The sequence below is a fragment of the Sorex araneus genome, chromosome 1, assembly GCF_027595985.1.
Source record: "Sorex araneus isolate mSorAra2 chromosome 1, mSorAra2.pri, whole genome shotgun sequence".
Taxonomy (NCBI): Eukaryota; Metazoa; Chordata; class Mammalia; order Eulipotyphla; family Soricidae; genus Sorex; species Sorex araneus.
Window position 1 is genome coordinate 328,379,037 of NC_073302.1, and position 25,526 is coordinate 328,404,562.

A 25,526-nucleotide genomic window follows, 5' to 3' on the forward strand; every position below is an offset into this window, starting at 1 on the left:
GCTGGAGTCTTCTTATAAGCACATAAAAAAATCCTAGGAGCAGACCAAAAGAAGAAACATATGTCTACATTTCTATAAGTCATGTCAAAATCAGCATTTACCCAAATATGTTTCACATCTCGAAGCACAGACAAACACAGTCTGAGCTCCCACACAGAGAGCTTAAAGATCTCATTACGAGAAAGCAAATTTTTTCCTCCTTTTCACTAAAAAGTTTTTTAATGACATGTTTAAAAGTTTAATTGTAAAACTCCATCATAGACTAACTTGGTTGAAGAACTTTACTTGGAGGGTCAATACAGTCATAGAAAATGTTATTACCTTATCATTTAAATATCACAGAGGAAGAGAATGATTTTTTTATCTCATTTGGAAGTTATTAGTAGATTTCCCTTTGTTCCATTGAGAAATGAGAGAAGAAAATATGAAGTTACAGCGAACCCATATGGCCAGCAGGAAAATCCTATTTAATTGCTTTATTGCCAGAAATGTTAAATCACTTCCTGAGGATACAGTTCAAATGAAACATATGGCAACTATTAACAAAAACCCCTAATGAATTAAAAAATATGCTTTTTATAGACTCTTTCTCACAAGCAATAGTTAAACATGTTACTTAATACAAATATGCATTTGGTATTTTAATTCTTCAAATGTTTGATAAACACCTACTCTGCATCAGACAAGTTTGCCTGGGATGTCTTTTTCCAAGGTCAGAAGTGAGGGACCTGGAGGGGCTTGGGCCGGAGAGTAGGTTAGGCACTTGCCTTGCACAAGAGACTGACCTGGGTTGAGTCAGGAATAAGCCCTGAGCATAATTTTAAACAAAACAAAAACAATGAATCCAAATCGACCCAAGATTCTTCTTAGAAGTCAAAGGCAAGAAGAATGTCCTGACCAATAGCCTTCTTCACAAGAGTTTGATGTCCACAAAAAAACACTACCACTGCTACCTGGGTAATTCTAATTATCTTCTTTTTATCTCCTACTTTTTTGTGGGTGGGAGCCACACCCAGTGATGCTTCCGGTTTTTTCCAAGCTCTGCAATCAGTAATCACTCTTGGCAGGTCTTGGGAGACCATTTGGGGTGCCAGGGACAGAATCCAGGTTGACGTTGTGGGAGGCAAATGCCCTACCTCTGTACCATTTCTCTAGTTCTCAACTTATTTTAGTGTCACACGATGATGGTGCTAATCATTGTCTCTTAGCTCCTACTGCCTGAAATAATTCTTTTGTCTTTTTATATTTATTCTTCCATTGGACTGTGAATTCCACAGAGAACGAAATTTCTAAGAGTTTTTATTTATATAGGATAATGTGAGGCATGTAATGAAGGACCAGTAAATAGATTTAATTAGTAGGAAGCCGTGTTCAGTATTTTGTAAGATTTAACGTCTTTCTTTCCTGAGAAATTTTGCAAATTTAGTCAAATAATTTACTATTTTCTGAAAAGACAGTTGTCCATCCTCAAGCACAAAGAAATCAGCAAAGGATTATATAGCTATCATTATAAAATTCTACATACATTTAACTGCAACTTACCTTTCTCTACATTATAATATAGCTTTTGCATTTGTTTAACTCTGCTTAAAGAATTATACAGGATATGATAAGACTCTAAAGTAATTTGCATTTGTTTCATAATGGATTGGTATTGGCTCATACGGAAATTAAAATATTTTAATTTAATTTTTTATTGAGTCACTGTGAATTGCAATGTTATTTATGATTGGGCTTCAGTAAAGAAACTAAAATATATTTGCATTGTAATGTGACTCATTGACTAACATCTAATTGATCCTTACTCATATGTGCTGAGTTACACATTTTATAATCAAATATAATAAAGTAAGGGGCTGGAGCAATAGCACAGCGGATAGGGCGTTTGCCTTGCACACGGCCGACCTGGGTTCGATTCCCAGCATCCCATATGGTCCCCTGAGCATTGCCAGGGGTAATTCCTGAGTGCAGGAGTAATAACCCCTGTGCATTGCTAGGTGTGACCCAAAAAGCAAATATATATATTATATATTTGCTCCTCTCATTATAATTCTCCTATAAGTAAGAATTATAATGTTGTTAATGAAAGGATTTTTGTTTTGTATTGTTGTTTATTTACTTGTCACAAGAAATAAAATTAATTTAGAGCCCCAATTTCCAGTCAGAGAGAAAAATTCAGGGGCAGTCTTAAAATATAAAATGAGGGATTAAAAAATTTCACTTTATTTTTAAATCCTTTTCCCAAAAGATACATAGAAAAGCAAACAAACATCTGTACCCAAAACTATAACTTCCTTGCAAATGGAGGAAACAGTTTTATTGTAGTATAGAATCAGAGAAGATCTTTTGAAAGGACAATATTAGATCCTAATGCTATAAAGGAGGGGGTACTGAATCTGGACCTATGTAATTCCTTTGATGCCCCAACCTTTGACATTTTATCAACCTGATATTCTCTCAATGGCCAAATTTTTGCTAGGATTTAGAATGATGTTTTCACCTGGAAAACAGGGAGTCGACCACTAGTTCTGGCTGTAATGTAATGGTTACGCCCGTAGTTCAGCGCAGGTCTGTGCTTCCGTGATTGCTTTCAGTGGTTCGGTTCAAGCCTACTGCCTCACCTGTGTGACACACTGCGTTTCCGTCCTCTTTTCCTTCAAAAGCAGGTGTATAAGTAAAAGCAGATAGAGATTGGGTCAAAATATACCTTCACTATGCAACAATCTTACCAAAACTAAAACCTGTTCATAGATCTTTCCATTCATAGATTTCCTCTTATTTCAAAATTGTGTGTATCTTCCATTCTTGTAAATTCCAACTGTGAACATCTCAGTAAAAATCACTATTGCAAAGATATAGATGTCTTCATATTTGATGTTTCTTGGAATTAGACATAGGTGTTGTTTCCTTTGGCTCATCTACAACTGAAGAACTACCCCCACCTCCACCCCCACGCCCCAAACCTCTCCCCTTCATACTCCTACTTAAGGGTGCTCTTCTCAGCCCAACTCCGTGGACTCTGACCCCAGAATAAAGACATCAGTTATTGGTGTCTCTTGTCTGATCAGTGGCTATGTGAGCAGAAGACTTCAAATTTGAAAAGATTTGAACAGAGTTGAACAGATAAATTTACACAAGACCTCCATTGCTAACACTCTCATATTGACTGTATTCATAGATGAATAACTGAGGTGAATAGGAACCAGAAACACAACTTCATTTGTTTCAGTGTATCCACAAGCAGAACTAAACCGTTAACTCTCAAGCCTTCTGAAAACATCACATTCTGAACTTTATTTTTAAAATAACAATTGACAGTTGCTAATAATTGAACTCCTACACTTCTAATATCAGTAAATTTGACCTATTGGCCTAATGCCATGGTAATGAGTAGTGAAAGAAGCTTTTATACAGCTCTCATGTTTTATGGCGTCTACTCCATTTAGTTCTGTCAGTAACCCTGTGAAATGGATGTGATATTCGCATTTTATAAAGAAGGAATCTGAGCCTCAAGGGAACATGGCAGGGATGTGAAATGTCACAAAATCAATCCACTCACTTGTTTTGCCTCCTAAAATAGGACAGAGAAATTAACTACAAAAATTCTACCCAAATTTAAAGGGTGCTTTTAGCCCTGTTTATTGCTACTGTCTCTCTCTATATATATATATACATATATATAATTTATATATGTAGTAAAATACATAGGCACTTTGATTTGAAATACTGTTAATAATTGGTTTATTAACCAGACTTACAACATTCCAACTCCAAACTCACCATCAGTGTGTGTCCAGCCACCAATGTTCCAACATTCCCTCCCTCTCCCAACCCTGCTTCCTTTGCACACTGATTTTTTAAAAATTAACTATTGTGGTGTCCAAGACTTTCAGCCAGTGTCCTTTTGTTGCCGCAGCATTTCCTCCATTAGCCCTCTTTCTGAACATGTTAAATACTGCAATCCAGGGCCAAAGGTCTGTTGTCATCTGACGTCTTCCATTCCCCTGTTTTTGTTTCTTTATAAACACAGATGAGTGTGATCATTCAGTATCTATTCATCTCTCTTTAAACTCCTTAGCTCTCCTTTGCTCTAAGTTGTAGCAAATTGCATGATTTATTTTTTTATAGCTTCATAGTATTCTGTTGTGTATATGAATTACAACTTCTTTATCAGTCATTAGACATTTTTGTTATTTCCGAAGGCTGACAATTGGATTTAGCCCACAGTGAACAGGAGTGTGCATGTAGCTTTTCCATTTATGCTTTTGTGTTGGGGAGTAGATAGCAAGAAGTGGGATCACTGAATGGTGTGGATGCTATATTCTTACTTTTTAAAAGAAATAGCCATGCTACTTTCCGGACATCAGACAACAGACAACATTCCCACCAACAATGAATAAGGGTTTCTTTGCCACATGCCTGCCAGCACTAGTTGTTTCTAGGTTTTATATATATATATATATATATATATATATATATATATATATATATATATGTCACTCACTTATTTCAATATCTTTTTAAGGATAACATGAAGATTTGCATAGAGAAGAAAACATAATGATTTACAATTCTCATAATTAGCCCTAGTAATTTGACTAGTAGTGCTCATTTTTTTTCTTTTTAGCTTTATTGATGTATAATTGACAAACTCAATTATAAGATATTTGAAGTATATATAGTGGTGATTTGAGTTGACTATACGCCCTTAACAAATTTCAATTTTGCCATACAATGTTGTCAACTGTAATCATGTTACAACTGAAAATTCACACTCCTTTACCAACTTCTCTCTATGTCCCTGGTGTCAGGGATCAAACTGGAACCAAACACATGCAAGGCAAGTGCCTTATCTTCTGTCTTATCTCTCCAGCCCATGAAGTGAGAGTTCACTTTGGGTTTAATACACATTTCTCTGGTGATTATGATGGACTGAGTCTTTTCTTGAATATACCATTTTTGCTTCTTCTTTTAAATAATATCTACTCAGTTAATTGCCTCATATTTTTCTGTTTCCATGTTTAATTTAATTTATACTCCACTTTTGGATTATAAAATACTTACTGTATTCCTCCTACAATATTACTTGACAAGTCTTTCTAGTAATGTCATAACTTTGTGACTTTTCATTTTCTTTTTCAGGCTATTGCAGGTATTTCAGAAAAGGAAAATGCTGGTAAGTTAACATTTGATTGTTTTCTTCCTGTCTAATTTAGAATATGATTTTTTGTTGTGTACTTTATCAAATAACTAAAAGTTTTCATCTCATTAATATCTAAGAAATAGTTAATGTTGAATTCTTAAAATGTCAAAATTTGTTAAAAAACAAATTTTTATTTCATTTTATAATTTGTTTTGTCATAAAACAAATGTATTATGTTATATATTTGTATTATATGTGCTATTATATTTTGTTTTAATGAGATGACATCTTATTAGAATAAGTTATGTGTTTCATGTAACCTTACTCAGGTTGGAATCACATTCTTCCTTTGAGGAGAAGAATTAGATATTGTTCACTATGCTAAACAATGGTATATGGAAATCAGTTGCAACTAATTATGGAGATTATTTAAATCTTATATACCTCAACAGTCATAAAAATGATATACTTGTTTAAAGCTGATGTTCTACCATCAAAATAAAATGATGGTGCAATGGCAACAATTATATTAAGGACTAATTGTTGGTTTTTTGTGCTCTATACTGTTATTTAACTCCTTGATGGTGTTATGGTAAATATAGAAGATGACTGGAGATAAACTTGAAATTATGAATATTTAGGTTTGTGTTGATGTATGTGCTTTTCAGCAATGTTTTGCTCTTTCTCAATATTCTTTTAAATTTTCTAAGTAATCATCATCATCATCATCCTGTTGATTGTTGAATTTCTCGAGCGGTCTCAGTAGCATCTCCATTTTTCCTAACCCTGAGATTTTAGAAGCCTCTGTTTACTCGTGCTTTCCAATGGTGCCAGATTGGAGGCTCTTTCAGGGTCAGGGGAATGAGACCCATCATTGTCACTGGTTTGGCGTATGAATACACCATGGAGAGTTTGCGAGGCTCTCCCATTTGTGCACAAAACTCTCGGTAGCTTGCCAGGTTCTCTGAGAGAGAGAACTAGGCTATAAGAGGTCGCGTACTTCCAGGAGCTTGTTTTTATAGTCTCTGGATTTTGGCCGTTGCTAGGATTACTGGCGCCGGGGGCAGTCCCTGGGTGTGACCGCCCAGCTACTGGAAAATTGTGGATCTGGGTGGAAGAGGCCCAGTCCCGATCTGAGCAGGCTTGGAGGTCTCAGCCCCGGATCCCACACACCTGGGTTTCTCTGCCAGTTCCTTCATGCATGAGGCTCGTCTGAACCTGTGGAGAGGAGCCTTGAGCATGGCTATGACTAGGCCCTGGAAGTCTTTGGCAGTGGGCGCTCTGCTCCAGGCAGGGAGGGAAACTGAAGCCCACCCCCTCCGAAGGGACCTGGGGAAGACAGCCAGGCACTGGGGCAAGAGACTCTCTGTGTCGCTCTCTTCCGGGAGCTTGGTTTTATAAAACCAAACCAAGCTTCTAAGTAATAATATTTTTAAAATAGTTAAAGGTACACCATCAACCTTTTAAGTGTATCAGTTAACTCTTAGATGTTTGTGATCTTTAACATATATATCAATAACTTATATTTAACATGAAAAAGATCAGTCATCACTGTCATCCCGTTGCTCATCGATTTGCTTGAGCAGGCACCAGTAACGTCTCCATTGGGAGACTTGTTATGGTTTTTGGCATATTGAATACGCCACGGGTAGCTTGCCAGGCTCTGCCCTGCGGGCAAGATACTCTTGGTAGCTTGCCAGGCTCTCCAAGAGGGTGGAGGAATCGAACCTGGGTCGGCCTCGTGCAAGGCAAACGCCCTACCTGCTGTGCTAGCATACCAGGGGAATCCAACTGTTTAATTTAAACAAAGTATCTCAAAGGCCCTTGGCAGGTGTTGATGTGATTTGATTTCTGCCCAGTGCTCTGAATGTCAAATGAAAAAGATATCATGACTTAAACGATTTCACCTGACCCAATTGAAGTTGGAGATTTTCATATCAGGGATTCTACCTTGGTGCTTTTACTTTTTGTTTGGTGGTTTTAACTTATAAGTTTTCATTATCTGTGTTCTTCCATGAGCTAAAGTTTTCTCTCATGCTTAAGCTGTGTCTGGTTCATTCATTCTAATATGTTCAAATATAATCTCCAGAAGAGAAGGAAGATATCAGACTGACAAAACTTGTTTTATCTTAGGTTGTGATTTTATAATTCTTGATATTAGTTGCAATTTAAAGAATGTATATAACATGTCAAAATTGTTGTTTTATTTTAAAATATCAGCAAATTTGTTTATAGCCTAAGCAGAAAATTAGGCAATGAATCTATTTTTGGGGAGAAGAAGAAGGGTGCCATTGTCTAAGTAAATAGAAAAGCAACGAATTACCTTTTCCTGCTGCCATTTTATTTGAATGGTATTTTTTTTTTTTTTGCTTTTTGGGTTATACCTGGCAATGCTCAGAGGTTACTCCTGGCTTTGCACTCAGGTATTACTTCTGGCTCCTGGCGGTGCTCAGGGGACCGTATGAGATGCTGGGAATCGAACCTGGGTCGGCCATGTGCAAGGCAAGCACCCTACCTGCTCTACTATCTCTCCAGCCCTTTGAATTGTATTCTATCCAACTTCTCAAATATGTTGAAAATATACTTAATAAGAACAAATAATTAAACAGAAAGCACATATACAATGTAAATGCCACTTTTTAACATAATTATGAATTTTTTTTCAAGAACAATATCAAACTTGAAATTGTTACTGTTGAAAAGCTCTTTAGAACATTTCTTTATTATGTATAAATAAGAAAAGGTGATAAATCTCACTCACATGTGAGCAGTTAAATTATCTATAAAAGGTAGGAATTGATACATATAACCAAGGAGGCTCCAGGAATCTAGATGCCCCATCTATAATGCTTAAACCAAAAATGGACAAATTCCTGCAGAACCTGGCTTTCATATATTAATCATGAGTTTAACTAGAATCTACTCTGAAATGCATTTTGATTTAGAATTTCTGAGAAGGTGCTGATTTGCTAAGAAATAAATGCAATTTTGTTTGATAGTTATAAATATAAGAAAATGTTTTTTAATTAGTTAATTTACAGGTTAAAATGAGGACTTTTATGAATGTTTTATTGATAATGGTAGAAGGTTTAACAATTCAAAAATATATATATAATTTATCCCAAAAGTTTTAAAGCCATGATTTTCTAAGCAATCTAATTTTTGTATGTATAAACTTCGTTATGCTCTACTTAAATCATCAAAAATATTTTGAGTATTTTATATACACATCAGAATTTCTTTACTCCTGTCTTTATAACTCTATTTTAAAGCTTCACTAGACAGAGGAATGACTATGAAGGCAGAGGACCAATTCAATTTTCTGGGGGTTAATTGAGCTCTTCAATAGGATTAAGCTTCATTCCTGCTCCTGAGGCCTGTCATTTTTTTTCCCTTCTTGTTAAATGAATGTAGCCTATTGTTCCTTTTAAAGAAAGTCTATTTTTAATCTGTATGACCTCTCATCCAAGCCAACTGGAACCAACTCTACCAGGCTTTGTTAAGCTCAAAGCAAAACCATTTTGGGCTCATTCCTTCAAAATTCTTGAATTGCAGCTCTGTGGGCATCCCTGCTTGAGTTGCGCAGTTGTCTTCTGTCCTGACCAGCGTTGCTGTGTAAATAGAGCCTAGTGGGGTCTCTCATCTGCCACCTTGTGATTCCGAAAATCACCAAGAGGAGACAGTTTTGAAACATAGTTCTAGTGACTCACTTATTCCATAAATTCTAATTGAACAACATGTATGAAGCATCATATTGGATTTAATGGAGAAAGCAGTTGTGGTAGGATACAGTCTGTATCCTGAAGGAACTCAAGTTCTCGTTGAGAATAGACAGCGGCTTTCAACTCTTCTCAACCGAGAATTTCTTAGTCCAGTTGACTCAGAAAACTTCTCAGGAAAAGAATGATACTAAAACCAGGTTTCATAATGCCTAAAATGAGAGAGAGAAAGAGAAAGAGAGAGAGATGAGAGGTGTCTGTCATAGAGGCAGGCTGTGGTGGGCGGTAGCTTGAAGGAGTGGAAAGGAACCTGGGGACACTTTCCTGGGAAAGTGCTGATAAATTACACTGGTGGAGGGATGTGTGTTGCAACATTGTATGACTGAAACGCAATCATGAACAATTTTGTAATGCTCTATTTCATGGTGATTTAATTAAAAAACAAACAAATAAACAACAACCAAAAAAAACATGGTTTCCAGGACTGGATCGATAATAATACAACAGGTAGGGTATTTGCCCTGCCTGCAACCAGACCAAATTCAATTCCCAACAGCCTTTTTTTTAATTAAATTTATTTATTTTTTAATTAGTGAGTCACAGTGAGGGTACAGTTACAGATTCACACATTTTTGTGCTTGTTTTTCCCTCATGCAGTGTTTAAGAGCCCATCCCTCCACCAGTGTCCATTCTCCACCATCAATGAACCCAGTATCCCTCCCACCCACCCCAGTCCCATCTCCCACACCCCACCCCGCTTCTGTAGCAGGGCATTCCAATTTGATATCTCTCTTTCCTTTTGGGTGTTGTGGTTCCAAATAGGGGTATTGAGTGGTCATCCTGTTCAGTCTCTAGTCTACTTTCAACATTCATCCCCCTTCTCGCACAGGATCTCCAATCACATATTTCTTGGTGTTCCCCTCTCTATCTGGGATGACTTTGCCCCAGCGTGTGAGGCCAGCTTCCAAGCTATGGAGCCAACCTCCTGGTATTATATACTACTATTCTTTCAATTCCCAACAGCCTTAATGATTCCTTGGACACCTCCAGGAGTCACTCCTGAGTGAACTAGAATATCCTGGTTACCAGATTATAGAACTGTGGATAATGAAGGAAAGACACTGAAGAGGGAAATAATAAAAACAGATGGGAGGTATATAGGGACAGGGTGTGTGTGCCTGGGACACATTTGTGTTGTAGAGATGTAGTACATATATGAACAAAAAGATCAATTAAACTGAATTCATGAGTTACCAATTCCAGTGAAACTTAAAAACGTGTGCCTGTCAAGAAGGGAGGCTGTGGGTAGAAGGAAACAGGGGACAATGGTCAAGGAAACTTAACCCTGGCAGTGGGATTGGTGTTAGGGCATTGTGTACCTGATACTCAACAATAAATAACTTTGTAAATCATAGTGCTTTGATAAAATATAAAATAATAATTTAAAAAGAAAAGTAAGAATTTGTCAATCAAGTAGCAGTGTGTAATTGCATCTGACACATAGTATTTTTATATAATTGCAATTTTGTCACCAAAGCCTGTCTGCTTCTACAGAGTGGCCCTGCCATGGCTCTTCTTCTGAGCTTATCTGCCTCTTATTTGTGGGCCGTCATTTTGTACGCATACCTACTTCTTCATTTCCCACATTTCTAGAGCATAAACAAGCTGTCATTCTTTTTTTTATTGTTAATTTTTTTAATTGAATCACCATGAAAAAAGTTACAAAGCTTTCAGGTGTAAGTCTCAGTCATACAATTATCAAACCCCCATCTCTTCACCAGTGCACATGTTCCACTACCAAGAACCCCAGTATACCTCCCATCCCACCCACCCGCCCCCACACCTGTGTGGCTAATGATCTTCACTTTACTCTCTCTATACTTTGATTACATTCAATATTTCAACAGAAAACTCACTATTATTATTTGGAATTTTCCCCCAACAATCAAACCTGCTGAAAAGGCATCATTTGATAATTTGTTTTACATTGCTGAGAATGAAGAGTATATGAGGTCGCGGCCGCACAGTTTTGGATTTCTGATATTTTAGTAATTAAGTCCAGAGAAATTTCTGCCAGAAGTTGCATCACTGCAAACTCGAACCTCTGGTTACTGGGCTCTATAAGATGGCAGTCGCCACGTGGCCACTGTCGCTGCCGCCGACGACACCCCCACCGCGGAAAGGAAAAGCAGAGAGAGAAAAACCTTTTCCTTCCAGGGGCGGCATGGAGTTGCAGCTCAGTTCACAGTAGAGAGGCATTTCTGTAAGAAGCTGTTAGGTGCCGGAATTAGTGAGTAGGCCCCCAGGATCATGGTCTTTTAGGATCAGAGGAGCCGTTCGTGTGTGGCTGCTCTGAGTCTCTTCTGGTCGGAGCAACAAGCCGACGTTCTTGAAGACAACAATACTTGGAAAATATTTGATCTTAAAAAGTTGTAGCTGGGATATGTATTTTTTTAACTGAATCACCATGAAATACAACTACAAAGCTTTCATAATCAGGTTTCAATCATACAGTGTTCCAATACCCATCCCTGCACCAGTGAACGTTTCCCATCACCAATACAGCTCCCACCCCTGTATCCTTCCCACCACCCCCACCACCCACAGCCTCCATCCAGAGTCATCCCTTCCAACCATCATTGTCATCATGGTCCCTTCTCTATCCCAACTGCCCTCTCCCCCAGCCCTTGATGCAGGCTTCCAACCATGGACCATACATCCTGGCCCTTGTTTTTACTGACCTTGGGCATTTATCTCATACTATGTTATTTTTCATATCCCACAAATGAGTTTAGTCATTCTATGTCTGTCCCTCTCCTTCTGACTTATTTCACTCATAATACTCTCCATGTCCATCCATCTATAAGCGAAATTCATGACTTCATTTTTGGCACATCTACACAATGGGTTAAGTCTTATGATGATTATCATGCTTATTGCTACCATGTACTAAAGCTACATAGAAATTAGATGAGAAACTGTATGTGCTTCAAGGGTTCTCAAGCACTTCCTCGGGACACCAGCTAGTAGTGAAGCCGCTGCTCTGTGGATGATAGAGCTCACTTTCTCCGTAAACTCTGAGGGAGTTCATTTAAACAGATGTTATCACAGTGTGGGCAGAGTTGGTCATATTTTAGTCTCCTCTGAGAAATTCTCATCTCTAATTAGGCAGAAAGTCTCTCATGTGAATAGATAACTTTAGACTTTTCACAAAAATTAATCCCCGTGACATCAAATTAAGAAGCTTCTGCATGCAATAGAAGTGAGAACTAGATTTAAAAAGACACTATGAATAGAGAGAAAATACTCACCACATGCCTGATCTGTAAACGAGTAATGGATACATAAAACACTTTTAAAACTTAATAACAAAACAACCACAAAAATCCCAATAACCCCCTCAAAAAGGCGGGGCGGGGGGAAGACCTGAACGGACACTATCAAAAAAGACATACAAATAACCAATAGGTATGTGAAAGGTGTTCTTCATCAGGGATGTGCAAATCAAAACAACAAAAATAGCCCTTACCCCAGTGAGACTGGAACACTCAACATAGAGAAAACAACCAGTGCTGGTTCTTTATGAGTAGGACGGGAAGGAGCTCTCAGGACCAGAGAGATAATGCTGGTCAAGGTGCTTGGGGTACATGAGGCCTACCCACCTGGTTCTGTACCCAGTACTTCGTCTGGTCCCTCAAGCAACACTGTGGCTTACTTCGGAGCACAGAGCCGTTAGTAGCCCCTGAGAACCTCAAATTGTGGCACATATCCTGCTTCGCCACAAAAGAGAGAAAGAGAGAGGATATAAACGAGGACAGATGGGGACCTTGGTCATTGTGCAGGGACATTTATACTCCAGTACTGGAGTGGTGTTTGGATGTTGATTGCCTGGAACACCACCATTGCAATTATAAGTAATAGTGTCTAAATAAAAATTGGGGAAAGAGATTTTTTTTATAAAAAAGTAGATCCTAAAGAATGAATATTTTTCCTTTCCCTTCCCGTTTTTGTGTGACTTCATTTCCCCACTCTATCTGTAAGCCTCTTCTTAGTGTCCTGCACACATTTGAGTCTAATCAGCCCTCACTTTGTCTTCCTGGCCTTGCTTTAGTACAAAATTTTTACTTAGCACTGAACTTACATATAGGCATCAGAACAGTTTTCCTTGCCTCAACCTGTGATTACACCGATGTACCTAAACTGTTACCAGAGTTATCTTAGAAAAACACATTTTGACCATATGAACCCCTGGCTAAAAATTTTATTGGTCTCTCACCAAGATAAGGTCAAATCATCCTGTTTGGCATACCTGGCTGCTTGTAATCTCAACAGTATTACTTATCAAATATGAGATTTTCATCTTATACCTCAGATTCCACCCTCTGCCCTGCTTTTCCCCAGCACTGGGCTTGGAGGCATAGCAGTGTAGCAGAATATCAGGGCTGCCCTTGTTCCTGTCTTATCTATTCCGCCCCAGATTGAGGTGGAAGAGACACTATCCTGAAGATGAGCAATACATTTCTCAGTTCTGTTTTCCCATGCACTCTCTTGGCTTCTCTTAGGTGACCATTACCGTGATCTGGATAGCATCATCCTGGATAACATGTTTCCAGGATCGGACATTCATTCTCTCCTCTTGCCCTAGGATTTTACTACCCTCCATAGTTAGTTCTTCTACAAAACTCTCTTCCATATACCCAGTGTGTCATCATACTTAGGCAAGGAATATCATTGATTTACCGACCAATATTTCCTCTTCTTTCTACCCCTGGTAGTTTGTCCAACCTAGGCTGACAAAATAGCTGCCACAGAATCCCTTCTAACTCTTTATCCTTCTACTTGTGCCCTATATCATGCCTTTTAAAAGATACATATAGATGACAGGGATGGGGTGGGGGATGAACAGATGGCTCATTAGAAAAGGAAAAAATATGGTGCATTTTTTTTTCTAAGTGAAAATAATTTTATTTAATTAAATGAACTCTCTGAGAGGGAGTGATAGTACAGTGGGTAGAGTGTTTGCCTTGCACTTGGGTTCGATTCGATTCCTCTGTTCCTCTCAGAGAGCCCGGCAAGCTTTTGAGAGTATCCCGCCCACACAGCAGAGCCTGGCAAGCTACCCGTGGCGTAGTCAATATCCCCAAAACAGTTACAAGTCTCAAAATGGAGATGTTACTGGTGCCCGCTCGAGCAAATTGATGAACAACAGGATGACAGTGCTACAGTGCTAGAATTAAATGGGGGGATATGTATCCACCCCTATAACTTAGAATAAGTATATTCTTTATTACAAACAGCTTAGAAATTACTTTCTTGTTTTACTCATTAAAATGTGACTTTGAGCATATTTAGAAATAAATAATATATGACTGGGGACATAGGTTAGAGGAAGCAGAGTGCATGTTTACATGCATGAGGCCTTCAAGTGGAGGCCTGGTACTACCCTCGACCACCACCAGAAGAAATAAACAAACCAAAAAGCAGTAAAGTGGTAGGATATGGGAATATCTTAGTCAAAATTTAAATCACAGGACTCCACGCCAAGCTGTTCCACAAAGGGCGCCCCACAGCAGGGCAGGTGAGAGCCCTCCCCGCCCCAAGGGACCCAGCTCCGGCAGCCAAAAGCCTCCACAACCCAACCACCACCATGCTCAGGGACACTTCCCACGCGCTCGGACCAAGTCTCACACATGAGTGAAGACCTACAGAACCCAGGTAAAGCAGAACTTTGTGACCTTGGACTCTGGGCTCAATGGGACCAGCAGCGGAGATCCTCTGCCTGCTTTCCCCAGTCTTCAGAGACCCAGGGGTAACGCCCAGAAGCCACCTCCTGCAGGCACCAGATAATCCCACCATCAGCCACTGTCCAGATCACGCAGCTGCTTCTCCCGAAAGGGAGCATAACATGAGGCCCCCATAACCACACCACTGGACTCTGCATCAGGCTGTTTCACATGGGGCATCCCAAAGAAGGGCAGGTGAGACCTCTCCCCACCCCAAGGGACCCAGCTCCGGCAGAGAAAGGCCTCCACAACCCAACCGCCGCCATGCTCAAGGTCACTCCCCACACCCTTGGGCTGAGCCTCACATATGAGTAAACATATTCCTGGACCGCGCAGCTGCAAAAGCGGCTGCGACACATCATAAAACACTCCCTACACATTCTCCAAAATTACCACACCACATTTGATGGGGTTCAGATAGTAGGCAACAAATCATAGAGGGAAATGTATATATATGCATAAATACATATTTTCAGGTACATATACTAAAGCTCACATCACCCAAACTTTAACAACATGTTTAGTGATACCCTATAGAATGTCTTAATGGCTCCTGCCAAAACAGAACATCTTCACACTGCTTCCTATATGAACACTTTTTTGTAAGCATGTTTAGCGGTTCTTCATAACAGACAATACAAAATATATTATTTTGCTTGTGTTTTGGAACAGGAATTGGGGTTTGAGATGCAAACAGCTTGAATTTGGTGGTGGAAAGGTTTAATGGTGGTAGGATTGGTATCTAAATATTGAATGTAATCAAACATTGTGAACTAACTTACAAAATTTAAAAAAAAAATTTTTTAAGTAATGTGGAGTTCATGCCCAATTCAATTAGCTTAATCAATGGCTGAATAAATAGCAGTCCTCCTACATTAAAAATAAATAAATAAAATAACTGTTTGAAAATTTTGTCAGAAATATATGACAGATAATGAAAAACAGACTATTATCACAAGATAGACAGAAGTAGCATTTTTCTCTCTATCATAAAAATTCTACTTGTGTCATCTGAGGTACTGTAGAGGGGGGGCAGTGAGCCCATCACCCTCCCAAACAGAGCCCTAGCTGCCAAAAAACCTCCATAACCCAATCACCCCTGTGCTCACTGCCGGATTCCACAGGCTCTGGACAAGCTTCACTGAGGAACAAATATGGTGAAAAACTCCTTTATACAGGTTTTGTCATTGAAATCTCCAGTCACTCACAGTTAGGGCTGGGTAATTTCCCCTTTCCGCCACCCCCATACACACCCGTTCTTCCAGAAGCCTGGCAGTCACATGCATGAATTGCCTCTAGCGCCATATAAACTCATTAACAAGCCATGATCCATATACTCATAAATAAATCTTGAAAGAAATCAACAGGATCTCAAGATCAACAAGATCCAGAGATGCTTCTGAACCCCAAAGTCACCACCCAGTTAAAACTTTTACTTCAGCTGTATCACCTCATTTAAAATTTTACAATTCCTGGACATCCCACACAGTATATCACTGATATTCCAGGAGTACCACATCGCATTGGATGAGATACAAAGTAGAAGGCAACCATTCTCAATTAGAAAATATTATACACAAGACTTAACCTATAACAATAAGTTAGTAATCTCTTATACAAGGGTTCAATTGCTCTAGGGTGAGATACAATAATCTTCACAGACTTTCTTCTAAGAAAATCTTTTTTGATCATTTTTAGCAAATTATTCATAGCGGGCAGGTTTGGGTGGTAGTTTGAAAAATTGGAAATAATGGTGATGGGAAGGTGTAATGGTTGTGGGATTGGTGTTGAAATATTGAATGCAATAAATCATCATGAGCAACTTTATAAAAATTAATTTAAATTTTTTTAAATCCTACTTGTTATATTAGATCCAGTAGTAATATTAGCTTCTTGGTGAAATTTTTCCTAGGCACAGTTAAATGACTGATCATTCTGTACTTCCTGAAATATCAATCTTCTCTATTATCATGCTATTACTTCTGTGTGTGTGTCTGTGTGTGCACACATATGTGTGTGTCCTCATCTCTACAGTGTAAGGTTTTTTAAGTAGCAGTGTGATCTTTCATAAACAGGGTGTCTGCAGCACTTTGGTGGTGGTAAGAGTGCAGTCACTTTGTACATCAAAACTATAAACATTAACACAATTATACTCATGTTATTTAACTATAATAAAAATTTTAAAGAACATTTTAATTGTGTGTCTATAGTTGTCTTTACATAGTAGGTGTTCCATAAATATGTGTAATTAACAAATTATAGTTGAAAAAAGTGACTTTTAATCTAAATGATTTAGAGTTAATACTAATGTAAAATTTTTTATTTAACTTTCTCCCTATTCTACTGCCTCTATTACTTTTACTAACCCCACACCTGCCAAGCACCTCAGCCATGTAATTAATTAATGATGTTATTTAGAGATATATCCCATACCAGTGTATAAAGGGAATATTTAGAAAGATGAATTGAAATCTGACACTGGTTGAATTTCTTGGCCATTTTTCTTACAATGTTTGTTCTCCTGCCTTGTGGTTATTTTGTTGACCAGAAAATGTTAAAACTTAAGATAATGAATTATTGTAGTCTAAAGCATTGATGAAAGATTGCTTTCAGGAGCATATAACAGATTCATAGTCCCTCCAAACCTTCTGTTGTAGTTAGTAAGACAGAAAATAAAATTCAACCACTTCTTTGTAACAAATTGGTGAGAAGAAAATCAGGGTTTTCAAAGTTTCATTCAAAGTTCCTCATAGACATACAAAATAACAAAGTCTGTACATGGTGACATTGGGTGATAATTTTCTTTGTGGTATTTATTTGATGTCTGCAAGAAAATGCAGATGGCAAATATGTATATATATGTATGTGTGTATATATATGTATATATATGTATATATGTATACATACATACACACACACACACACACACATATAGGCTGGAGCTATAGCACAATGGGTAGGGTGTTCGTTTTGCCCTCTCAGAGAGCCCAGCAAGCTACCAAGAGTATTCCACCCGCACGGCAGAGCCTGGCAAGCTACTTGTGGCATATTCGATATGCCAAAAACTAACAGGTCTCCCAATGGAAACGTTACTGGTGACTGCTCGAGCAAAACGATGAGCAACGGGATGACAGTGACAGTGACAGTGACATACACACACATATATATGTGTATATATATACATGTGTATATATATACACATATGTGTGTATATATACACATATATATGAACAAACACAAATGAAATACATTTCTCTTTTCCAGTCTGATCATCACAGCTTCTATTCAGAGAATTACCCATGCAATCGAATCCACTCAAAGCTGTGTTCCAATATCCACAGACCCAAAGGAAGCTGATGGAAAAATTACAATACTCTGTTTCAGAGCTCTCTTTTGAAAGACTCTCCCCTGTTTTATGTCTCCATTTTATGCCATATCCAATTGATTTTATTGCTCTCACACACAGACTACAGCACTCAGGACACTAGGCACCTTGAAAGATGCTTTTTGTTTCATTCAACTCTATAGTCCAAGTGCCTCCCTTTATTATGGTTGATTGATGTTTTGTAAATTAAAGAATAAATCAGATCTTTTTGAAAATTAGCAAATGATTTATCTATACCCCAAATATTACTGTTCTGTCAAAGTAAAGCTCTTTCTTTAACTGCAGAGCTTCCCAGCTGTTTTACAGGGTTCGTCAGGATCTGAAAATTGCCTTTATCTGGCCAGACTGGACTTGGGCCAACATTCCAAAGTCTTTATTCCCTTTCATTCCCTGAAAATGAATTTCATTATTTTTATACTAATGGCTTCTAAATACTCCACTTTTTTTTTACTGTTATGAGCTCTACTTGCCTACATTTTTATGAGGGAGGAATTTAGGGTATGCCTGCATAGAGCCTCTCAGTTTTTCTGAAACCTAATGTAAACTAATCCATGAAAAGTTGGCTGTGTTTGACTGGGCTGTTGAGAAGAAGCACATTCGCTTTCAGGTATCAAGGAATTCATGAAAAATATAAGTAAACTATTCTTAAAGCCAAATTCTTGAATTCAAAGGACATAATTTTCTGAATTTCTAAGTGTTCAGTGATTTATTACCAAGTAGGTACAACAAATTATACTACTTCTAGAACCAATCAAAGATATTTCATTTTCTTCTCAATTTTATTTCAAATAACATGGGTGCATGATAGTCTCTCTCTCATCCTCTCTTTCTCTTCATTTGTTTTTAGGTCATGCCCAACTCAGGCTTATTCCTTGTTCTGTACTCAGAGGTCACTCATGGCAGTATTCAGTGGGCCATATGGGGTGCCAGAGATTAAACCTATGCTGGCTGATCACAAGACAAAGCCTTACACACTGTACTATATCTTGGCCTAATAATTTCTCTTTTAACAATTCCCAGTTCTTAAGTTGGATACTGAATTTGGGGTTTCTCTTGGATTGGTTTTCCAGATAGCTAACTGAAGGTGGCTATAATCTCTCTGTGACAGTCAACGGTTCCTATGATGTATTTCTGTTTGTAAATTGTCTTCCAATTCAAACTAAAATCCCAGAAGGCCTAACCCCTATAGTAAATATAAGCACTTGGTAGTTTTGAATGGATCAGTTTGAGATATCAAGTAACTCATATAGATACTTAATCTGCTATCAATGGCATAACTTCACCAAAAAAAAAAAATTGACAAGCTTGAAATCTCCTCCCTAGGAAGCCTGGTGAATCTTTTAGCTTCTCCCTTTATCCCTTTAAAGTATGGCTGACAACATTATGAAGAGGTTGCTATGAACTGAACTGCCAGTATAGGCTAATGAGGTGTTTTAATTGACTTAGACTTTTCATTGGTAGAAAAATAAATTAGTGTTCAGTCTGACAGAAGAAAGACTAATTATAAAAAGGCTTCTTCTATCAGTATTATTTAGAAAAAATAAAAGAAATTAAATTTAGTTCATGAATCATATCTGATCACTTCTCAGTTGCCCTCAAATATGAACCTTTATAGATTTTCCTATGTGTGGTTTGTAGTTCAATTAATTTTATTAATAATATTGATAGTATGCAAATATGTGCCAATGAGAACATTTACACATGATTTAAATTATTTGGATAAGTATACTTTGTATAGTTTCATAGGAAGGGGTATTATTTTGACCTATTTGGAAATGAAATGACCTATATTCTGTTGCCATGCCTTTTTTCTTATTGATCTTCCATTGGTTTGATTTATGTTTCAATAATCAATAAGTTGAGATGAAATATTTCTAATCCACAGCATTTCTATTGTAGCATTAGTATATGTTATGAATATAAATTATCTAAATAAGAAATCTAAGGCAGTTATTAACAATCATTATAAATTATCCCAAATTAAACCTCCTTTATGATACCTAAAGAAAGCTAGGGTATCTATCTTGTTCTATACAGGCTGTACAAAATAAATTTGACCATTTCAGGAGAATGGATGATGGATTTGAGAAGCTGTTTTGCCCTGAATAGTGTAATCAGGTAGCAGCGGTCTCAGAGAGTTCTGCAAGAGATGCTTAAGTAAAATGAAGGTCACCAAAAGTTCTCACTCACTCACCACAATAAGCTGTGGGGTTTTATCTTTAAAATTTTTCTCACCATTTAATAACCCAGATAGTACATCCCAACCACTCCCAGTTACTAATGTTTTAAACTTCTCATTACTATAAATGCTAAAACAATTATTTCTTATACATTTAATGAAATCAATAAATACAGAATAATAGGATGCTTAATCACTTCTATAATTTTCATGCCCCACTCTTGGTTTTCTCGTCTATAGTTATGTAAATATTTTGCCTCTGTGCTGTGACTTTTTTTGAAATACATACATTTTCCCTCAATTGTAATGCCAATCTCTTCAAAGATTCTTTTTACTTGATATTGGTCAAATAATTAGTTGAATAGATAATAACAGCAAGCCTTTACTCCGTGCCTGCACTTTTCTAGGCACTTTACAAACATAAGCTCGGTTAATCTTCTAGCAGCCCTATAAAGTAGATATTACTGTTTTCCACTTTATGGAGACTCAAGGAGTTGTCCTAAAATACTCGGTCACAGTCTCGAAAATACAGGATCCAGAGTTAGCAACCCTGAATAGACTTAGGGCTCTTAAGCACTGTGCCTGAGTTAGTAAAGTGTCAAGATTCCTCAGACTAAGGAACAAACTTTTCCATCTTCTTGCCTTACCCTTCCTCTCTAACCTTATCTCCCATCTTCCTCTAGCACGCACCTTCCGTTATAACCCTGGCCGCACCCTCCTTTTTCTCCTGAATTTGCTTTTGCATAGTTTGGCCTTGACTCCTCCTGTTTCCCTTCCAGAAATTATCTCCCCTGTTACCCGAGTTTATTTGAGTCTCACCTTCATCATGTTGTCTTAAGTGAGAAGTTTCTCATATCAAGTTTACATTTTCTGAAATGAAATGATACAGCTACAGCATATTATTTAGTGACCTTAGTAAAATGAGACACTGGCTTAGTTATTATATCACACCAAAAAAGTAATATTTTGAGCATCAAATTGTGGGTTTTTTTCCTTTTTTTAGAAAAAGCACAAGTCCCTTTGGTCAAAGTTGGATCCCTGAGTCTGATCTGGCCCTCATCACTCTGTAGCTAATTAGAAGTCACTAAGTCACTCACCCAGATGGTCCGGGACATTAAAATGTAAACAGAGCAGTGACACCCCCCTCACCCTCACATGCACTGAGTGCCCTAACTTTCTGTGAGACTGACAAGAGGACTGTGACAATGAGATGTTAGAAAGGTCTTTCCAAATGTAGATATTCCTACACACGTACAAATATCTTCAGGAGTTCCAAAAGCATTCTCACCCAGAGCGAGAGCCAACCTCAAAGAAATTGCTGTAGATCCCAGATACCAAGACTTTTTCCTAAAGGAAGCAAGATATAAAATTTCAGCTAAAGAGACTTCTAGTTAGATTACAGATAGACGTTAGGAGGAAGCTGTAGTTGGTTTCTCATTTTTGTCCTGGTAGAACCTAAGTGAGCCAAGCTAACAGCACTGATCCATAGAAAGAATTCCACATCTGGAAAATCTTTGCTCCATCTGTGGTAGGTTTCCAGCCTCTTGCTCTTTCTCAATCATTTCCCATGACTTCAGCTTACTTCGCTTTTGTTTTCTTTAGTAAAATTATTTAACCCATGGGGAGTTCAGGTTTTTGTTTTATTTTGTTTTTTTTTTATTTTTAAAGAAAGGAGAGCAAGAGAATACCTTATTATATTTTTAAAATTCTTTAGAATTTTGCCTTGTTTATATTGTAAGTCTATAAATGACATAGTAAAAGTACCACCAGTTCTATAGAATTATATTTTTAAAATACCTTAGGTAGATATTGTGCTTTGGTTTCTTTTTTAATAGACTAAGATTGATCTTAATCTTACCATTTTAGAGTCTCAATTTTGTTTGTCTCAAACAATAGAAGCTAGTATCATGAGGATCACAGAAAAAGTTTACATATTTTACACAATCTTCATTTTATCATAGTTAATGTAATTATAGGGTAAAAATGTGTAACATCAAAGCCTTATCTCACTGAACCTCTCCTAAACTTTAAATAATTTACTCAGCATTGAAGTTTGGTTTTTGTTGTTATTAACTTTTTATTTTGTTTTTATGTTTGTTTATTGGAATATGGGTTGGATTTGAGCTACACTGGCAGTGCTCAGGGATTATTTCTTGCTCTATGCTCAGAGATCACTCCTGGTGATGCATAGGGTGGCTATGTGGTACCGGGGATCAACTGGGGTCTGCTGTGTGCAAAGCAAACACCTTGACCCTTCATACTATCTCCCTAAACTCACGTGGTTTTGCTTTCTTGTCAGTACTTACACTTTCTCCTGGGAATTTCACACTACAATAGCTAGGTCTGCAATCGTCATTGAGCTTACTTCAGCTATCCACATCATTTCTTACTGCTCCCAAGAATCCCACACTCTACATCCTGTTTCTGCCTCAGTGATATTATGAATGTTTTTACCTTTCCCTAAAATTTCCTTTCATACTACGTCCAGACTTTCATATTTTGCTTGCATTGGTCGGAAACTAGCCCATCCTCTACTCAAAACTCTTAAATATTATGTCAGAAGTTTCTAAATAGCATTTATATCCTATCATTGCCCTTATTATGGTGACTAAGATTTATTTTCCTAATTATATAATAAAATCTACATCCGATTTTTCTTTGTCTTGCATGTAAAGGGCATGCAATACATTTTTGATTGAAAGAAAAAAGAGACATTTTAGGGTCTAGAGCGCTAGTACAGTGGGTAGGGCCCTTGTCTTGCATGAAGCAACCTAGGTTGAATCCCCAGCACCCCATATGGTCCTCCAGCCCACCAGGAGTGATCCAAGAATGCCAGGAGTAAGCCCTGGGCATTGCTGGATGCAATCCAAAACCAAAATCCATATGGCATTTTAATTGAAATCAAACACAATGCTAAAAAAATTTTAAAGCTTAAAATTTAACTTTTAACACGATGTTTATTAAAATGTGGCTCATAATTTCCATAATACTTGTTCAGAAATTCTAACTTTAAATTTGATTATCGCTTATTAATATCAATAAAAGTTATCCATTTATTCTTTATCCACATGCCAAATTTCATAATGTAATATGTACTTCAAAGTCTGTACTGTAAAAAACCCTAAAGCCTAAAATAAAAGATCATGACAATAAATGTGTTGGAAAGCTTATATTTTACTATAACTGTACCCAAAACTATTTCTGAACTTTTGTTTTTTATCAGACAGTGTACTGGGCTTTTAAGTTTAAGATGTTACCATTAGAGAGTTTATAATAAAGATTAAAGAAAAATTACATATAAATAAAGTTTACTGAATAATCCAGGAAATCAAGATTCCCTATTTGTGCCATATAGTTTCAGATACAACCAAAGACCAGGACACCTTAAGGCAAAGAAATTATTACCTATGCAGATATAATGAGAGAAAATAGAGAATAGACAATGGGAAGTTAAATGTCCACTTGCTCATTCACTCACATTCATATAGCAGATGTTTATTTTTACATATGTTCTTGTTTTATACATAAATTTCTTTACAACCCTATATCTTCTCCTCCTTTCTCAGACCTAAACTTGATCTTGAACTGACTAGTCCAGGTGTTATCAAGCTTTTATAACAATTCTGATCTCTGAGCACTGAGAATTCTTTGGTGCCATGGTGATGCTGGACCACTTGCTAGCAGTATCAAATGCCTTAGGGGGAAAAGAAAAAGATTATCTATAAGGAAAGGAAGGGATGTTTTTTATGGAGGAGGATACAGGAGTGACAACATTGGTCAGTAAGGAGTTTTGTGGTATTAGAAGCAGCCCAAATGACACTGAAAAATCACTACTATGTATTGCCAAAAGTTGCTATAAATTCTGTGATTTCCTTTTTTTTTTTTAAAGTAGGACTATACTTTTTAGCTTCCTCTCAGTGAAGCCTGCTAACCCTATTCCAGGTTAATCCAAGTCCAGCCAAATATACAATCATCCAATTATATTCCCTCCTATCTCTTTCCCACTTCCTCTTTCCTCCATTAGAAAGTTGTGGGCCAATGATAAAGGGTGAAGGAACTCTGAGCAAGTGATGGTGATAAGTATTGCTCTTCCTGCTGCTCCCATTTAGTTGTCTCAGGATTTCCTTGTTCTAGACCTTGGGAATGGGGCTAGTTTGTAGGGCAAGATAAGAGGTAACTGCTAAGTGGTTTCATACTCCAGAGATACTAGGTATCCAGATAAGAGAGAGATCACCTAGAGCGCAGTGGGAGAGATAAACAGCGGAAAGGAAGATCTGAGACATTTCTAGGCAAGGAAAATGGTGTTGGCAGAGTTCGGGTGGTGAGAAGACACTGACACGCAGGGAGGCAATTGCACAGCCCAGCTAACTGGGATGAGAAGTTTGTGTTTCGGACAGAGAAAAGATTGGAAAAATGGGATGGGTCCAAAATCCAGCAGGCCTTGGAGAGTGATTATAATTTTCACTAAGTAAAGCTACCTTAGTTGGTAAGACCTTGTTTCTTTACTCTTTATTCAGTAAAGGAAAAAAGGGGGAAAAATGGGGTTCACTTAACAATGATAACAATAACACACTAAAATACCAGAAACCCATTAATTAACTGTTATAATCACTGATTTTGTTGTTGTTGTTGTTGTTGTTTTGGATCCCACTGAATTTTTCACAGGGCTTACCCCTGGCTTAATGCTTAGATATTACTCCTGGTAGTGCTTGGGAAATCATATGTGGTGCCAGAGTTCAAACCAAGGTTAGTACATGCAAGGCAGTTTCTACACACTGCATTATTTCTGTTCCCTATAATCATCAATGGTTAAAAGTTTTAGTATGTACTCATCACAGAAAATTTAATGACTAAGTTAGGGAAAGTAGATTCTGAGTTATGTGTTTGCTTTTTCTGAGATGCTTTGAATAATCTAGCTATACTTTATTATAAATCAATAATTGCTCATGGTAGAACTCTGGGTTCAATGGGACCAGGAATGGAGATCCCCAGTCCATTTCCCCCGGTCTCTGGCGACTCAGCAGTCACACCCATAAGCCACCTCTGGCTGGCACCAGGGTTTGAGATTCGTGATGGAAACATCTGAAATATGTTTGTGGGAAGGTGTAATGGTGGTGGGAATGGTGTTTGAACATTAAATGTAATCAAATATTGTGAACTACCTTATAAAATAAAAAAATTGAAAATAATACAAACAAAAAATTAATAAATAAAAATAGTTGCTCATGATAATAAATTAAAAGTCACCATTAAGATAAAGAAAATATTATGATAATAAATTAAAAGAGTCACGATTAAGATAAAGAAAAATTCCAGT

At 37.5% G+C, this 25,526-nt stretch overlaps 1 protein-coding gene across 2 annotated transcripts in view; it reads left to right on the top strand.

Annotated features, from left to right (window-relative positions):
• DLC1 (DLC1 Rho GTPase activating protein) overlaps positions 1–25,526 on the top strand; it is a 420,273-nt gene that overhangs the window by 202,853 nt on the left and 191,894 nt on the right. Inside the window, exon 4 of one of the 2 annotated variants that reach the window (XM_004618896.2) lies at positions 5,143–5,176. In XM_004618896.2, coding sequence (XP_004618953.2) covers positions 5,143–5,176 — 34 coding nt within the window. Of the gene's footprint in view, positions 1–5,142; positions 5,181–25,526 lie in introns of both variants that reach the window. The other variant, XM_055131469.1, reaches the window with a different exon arrangement.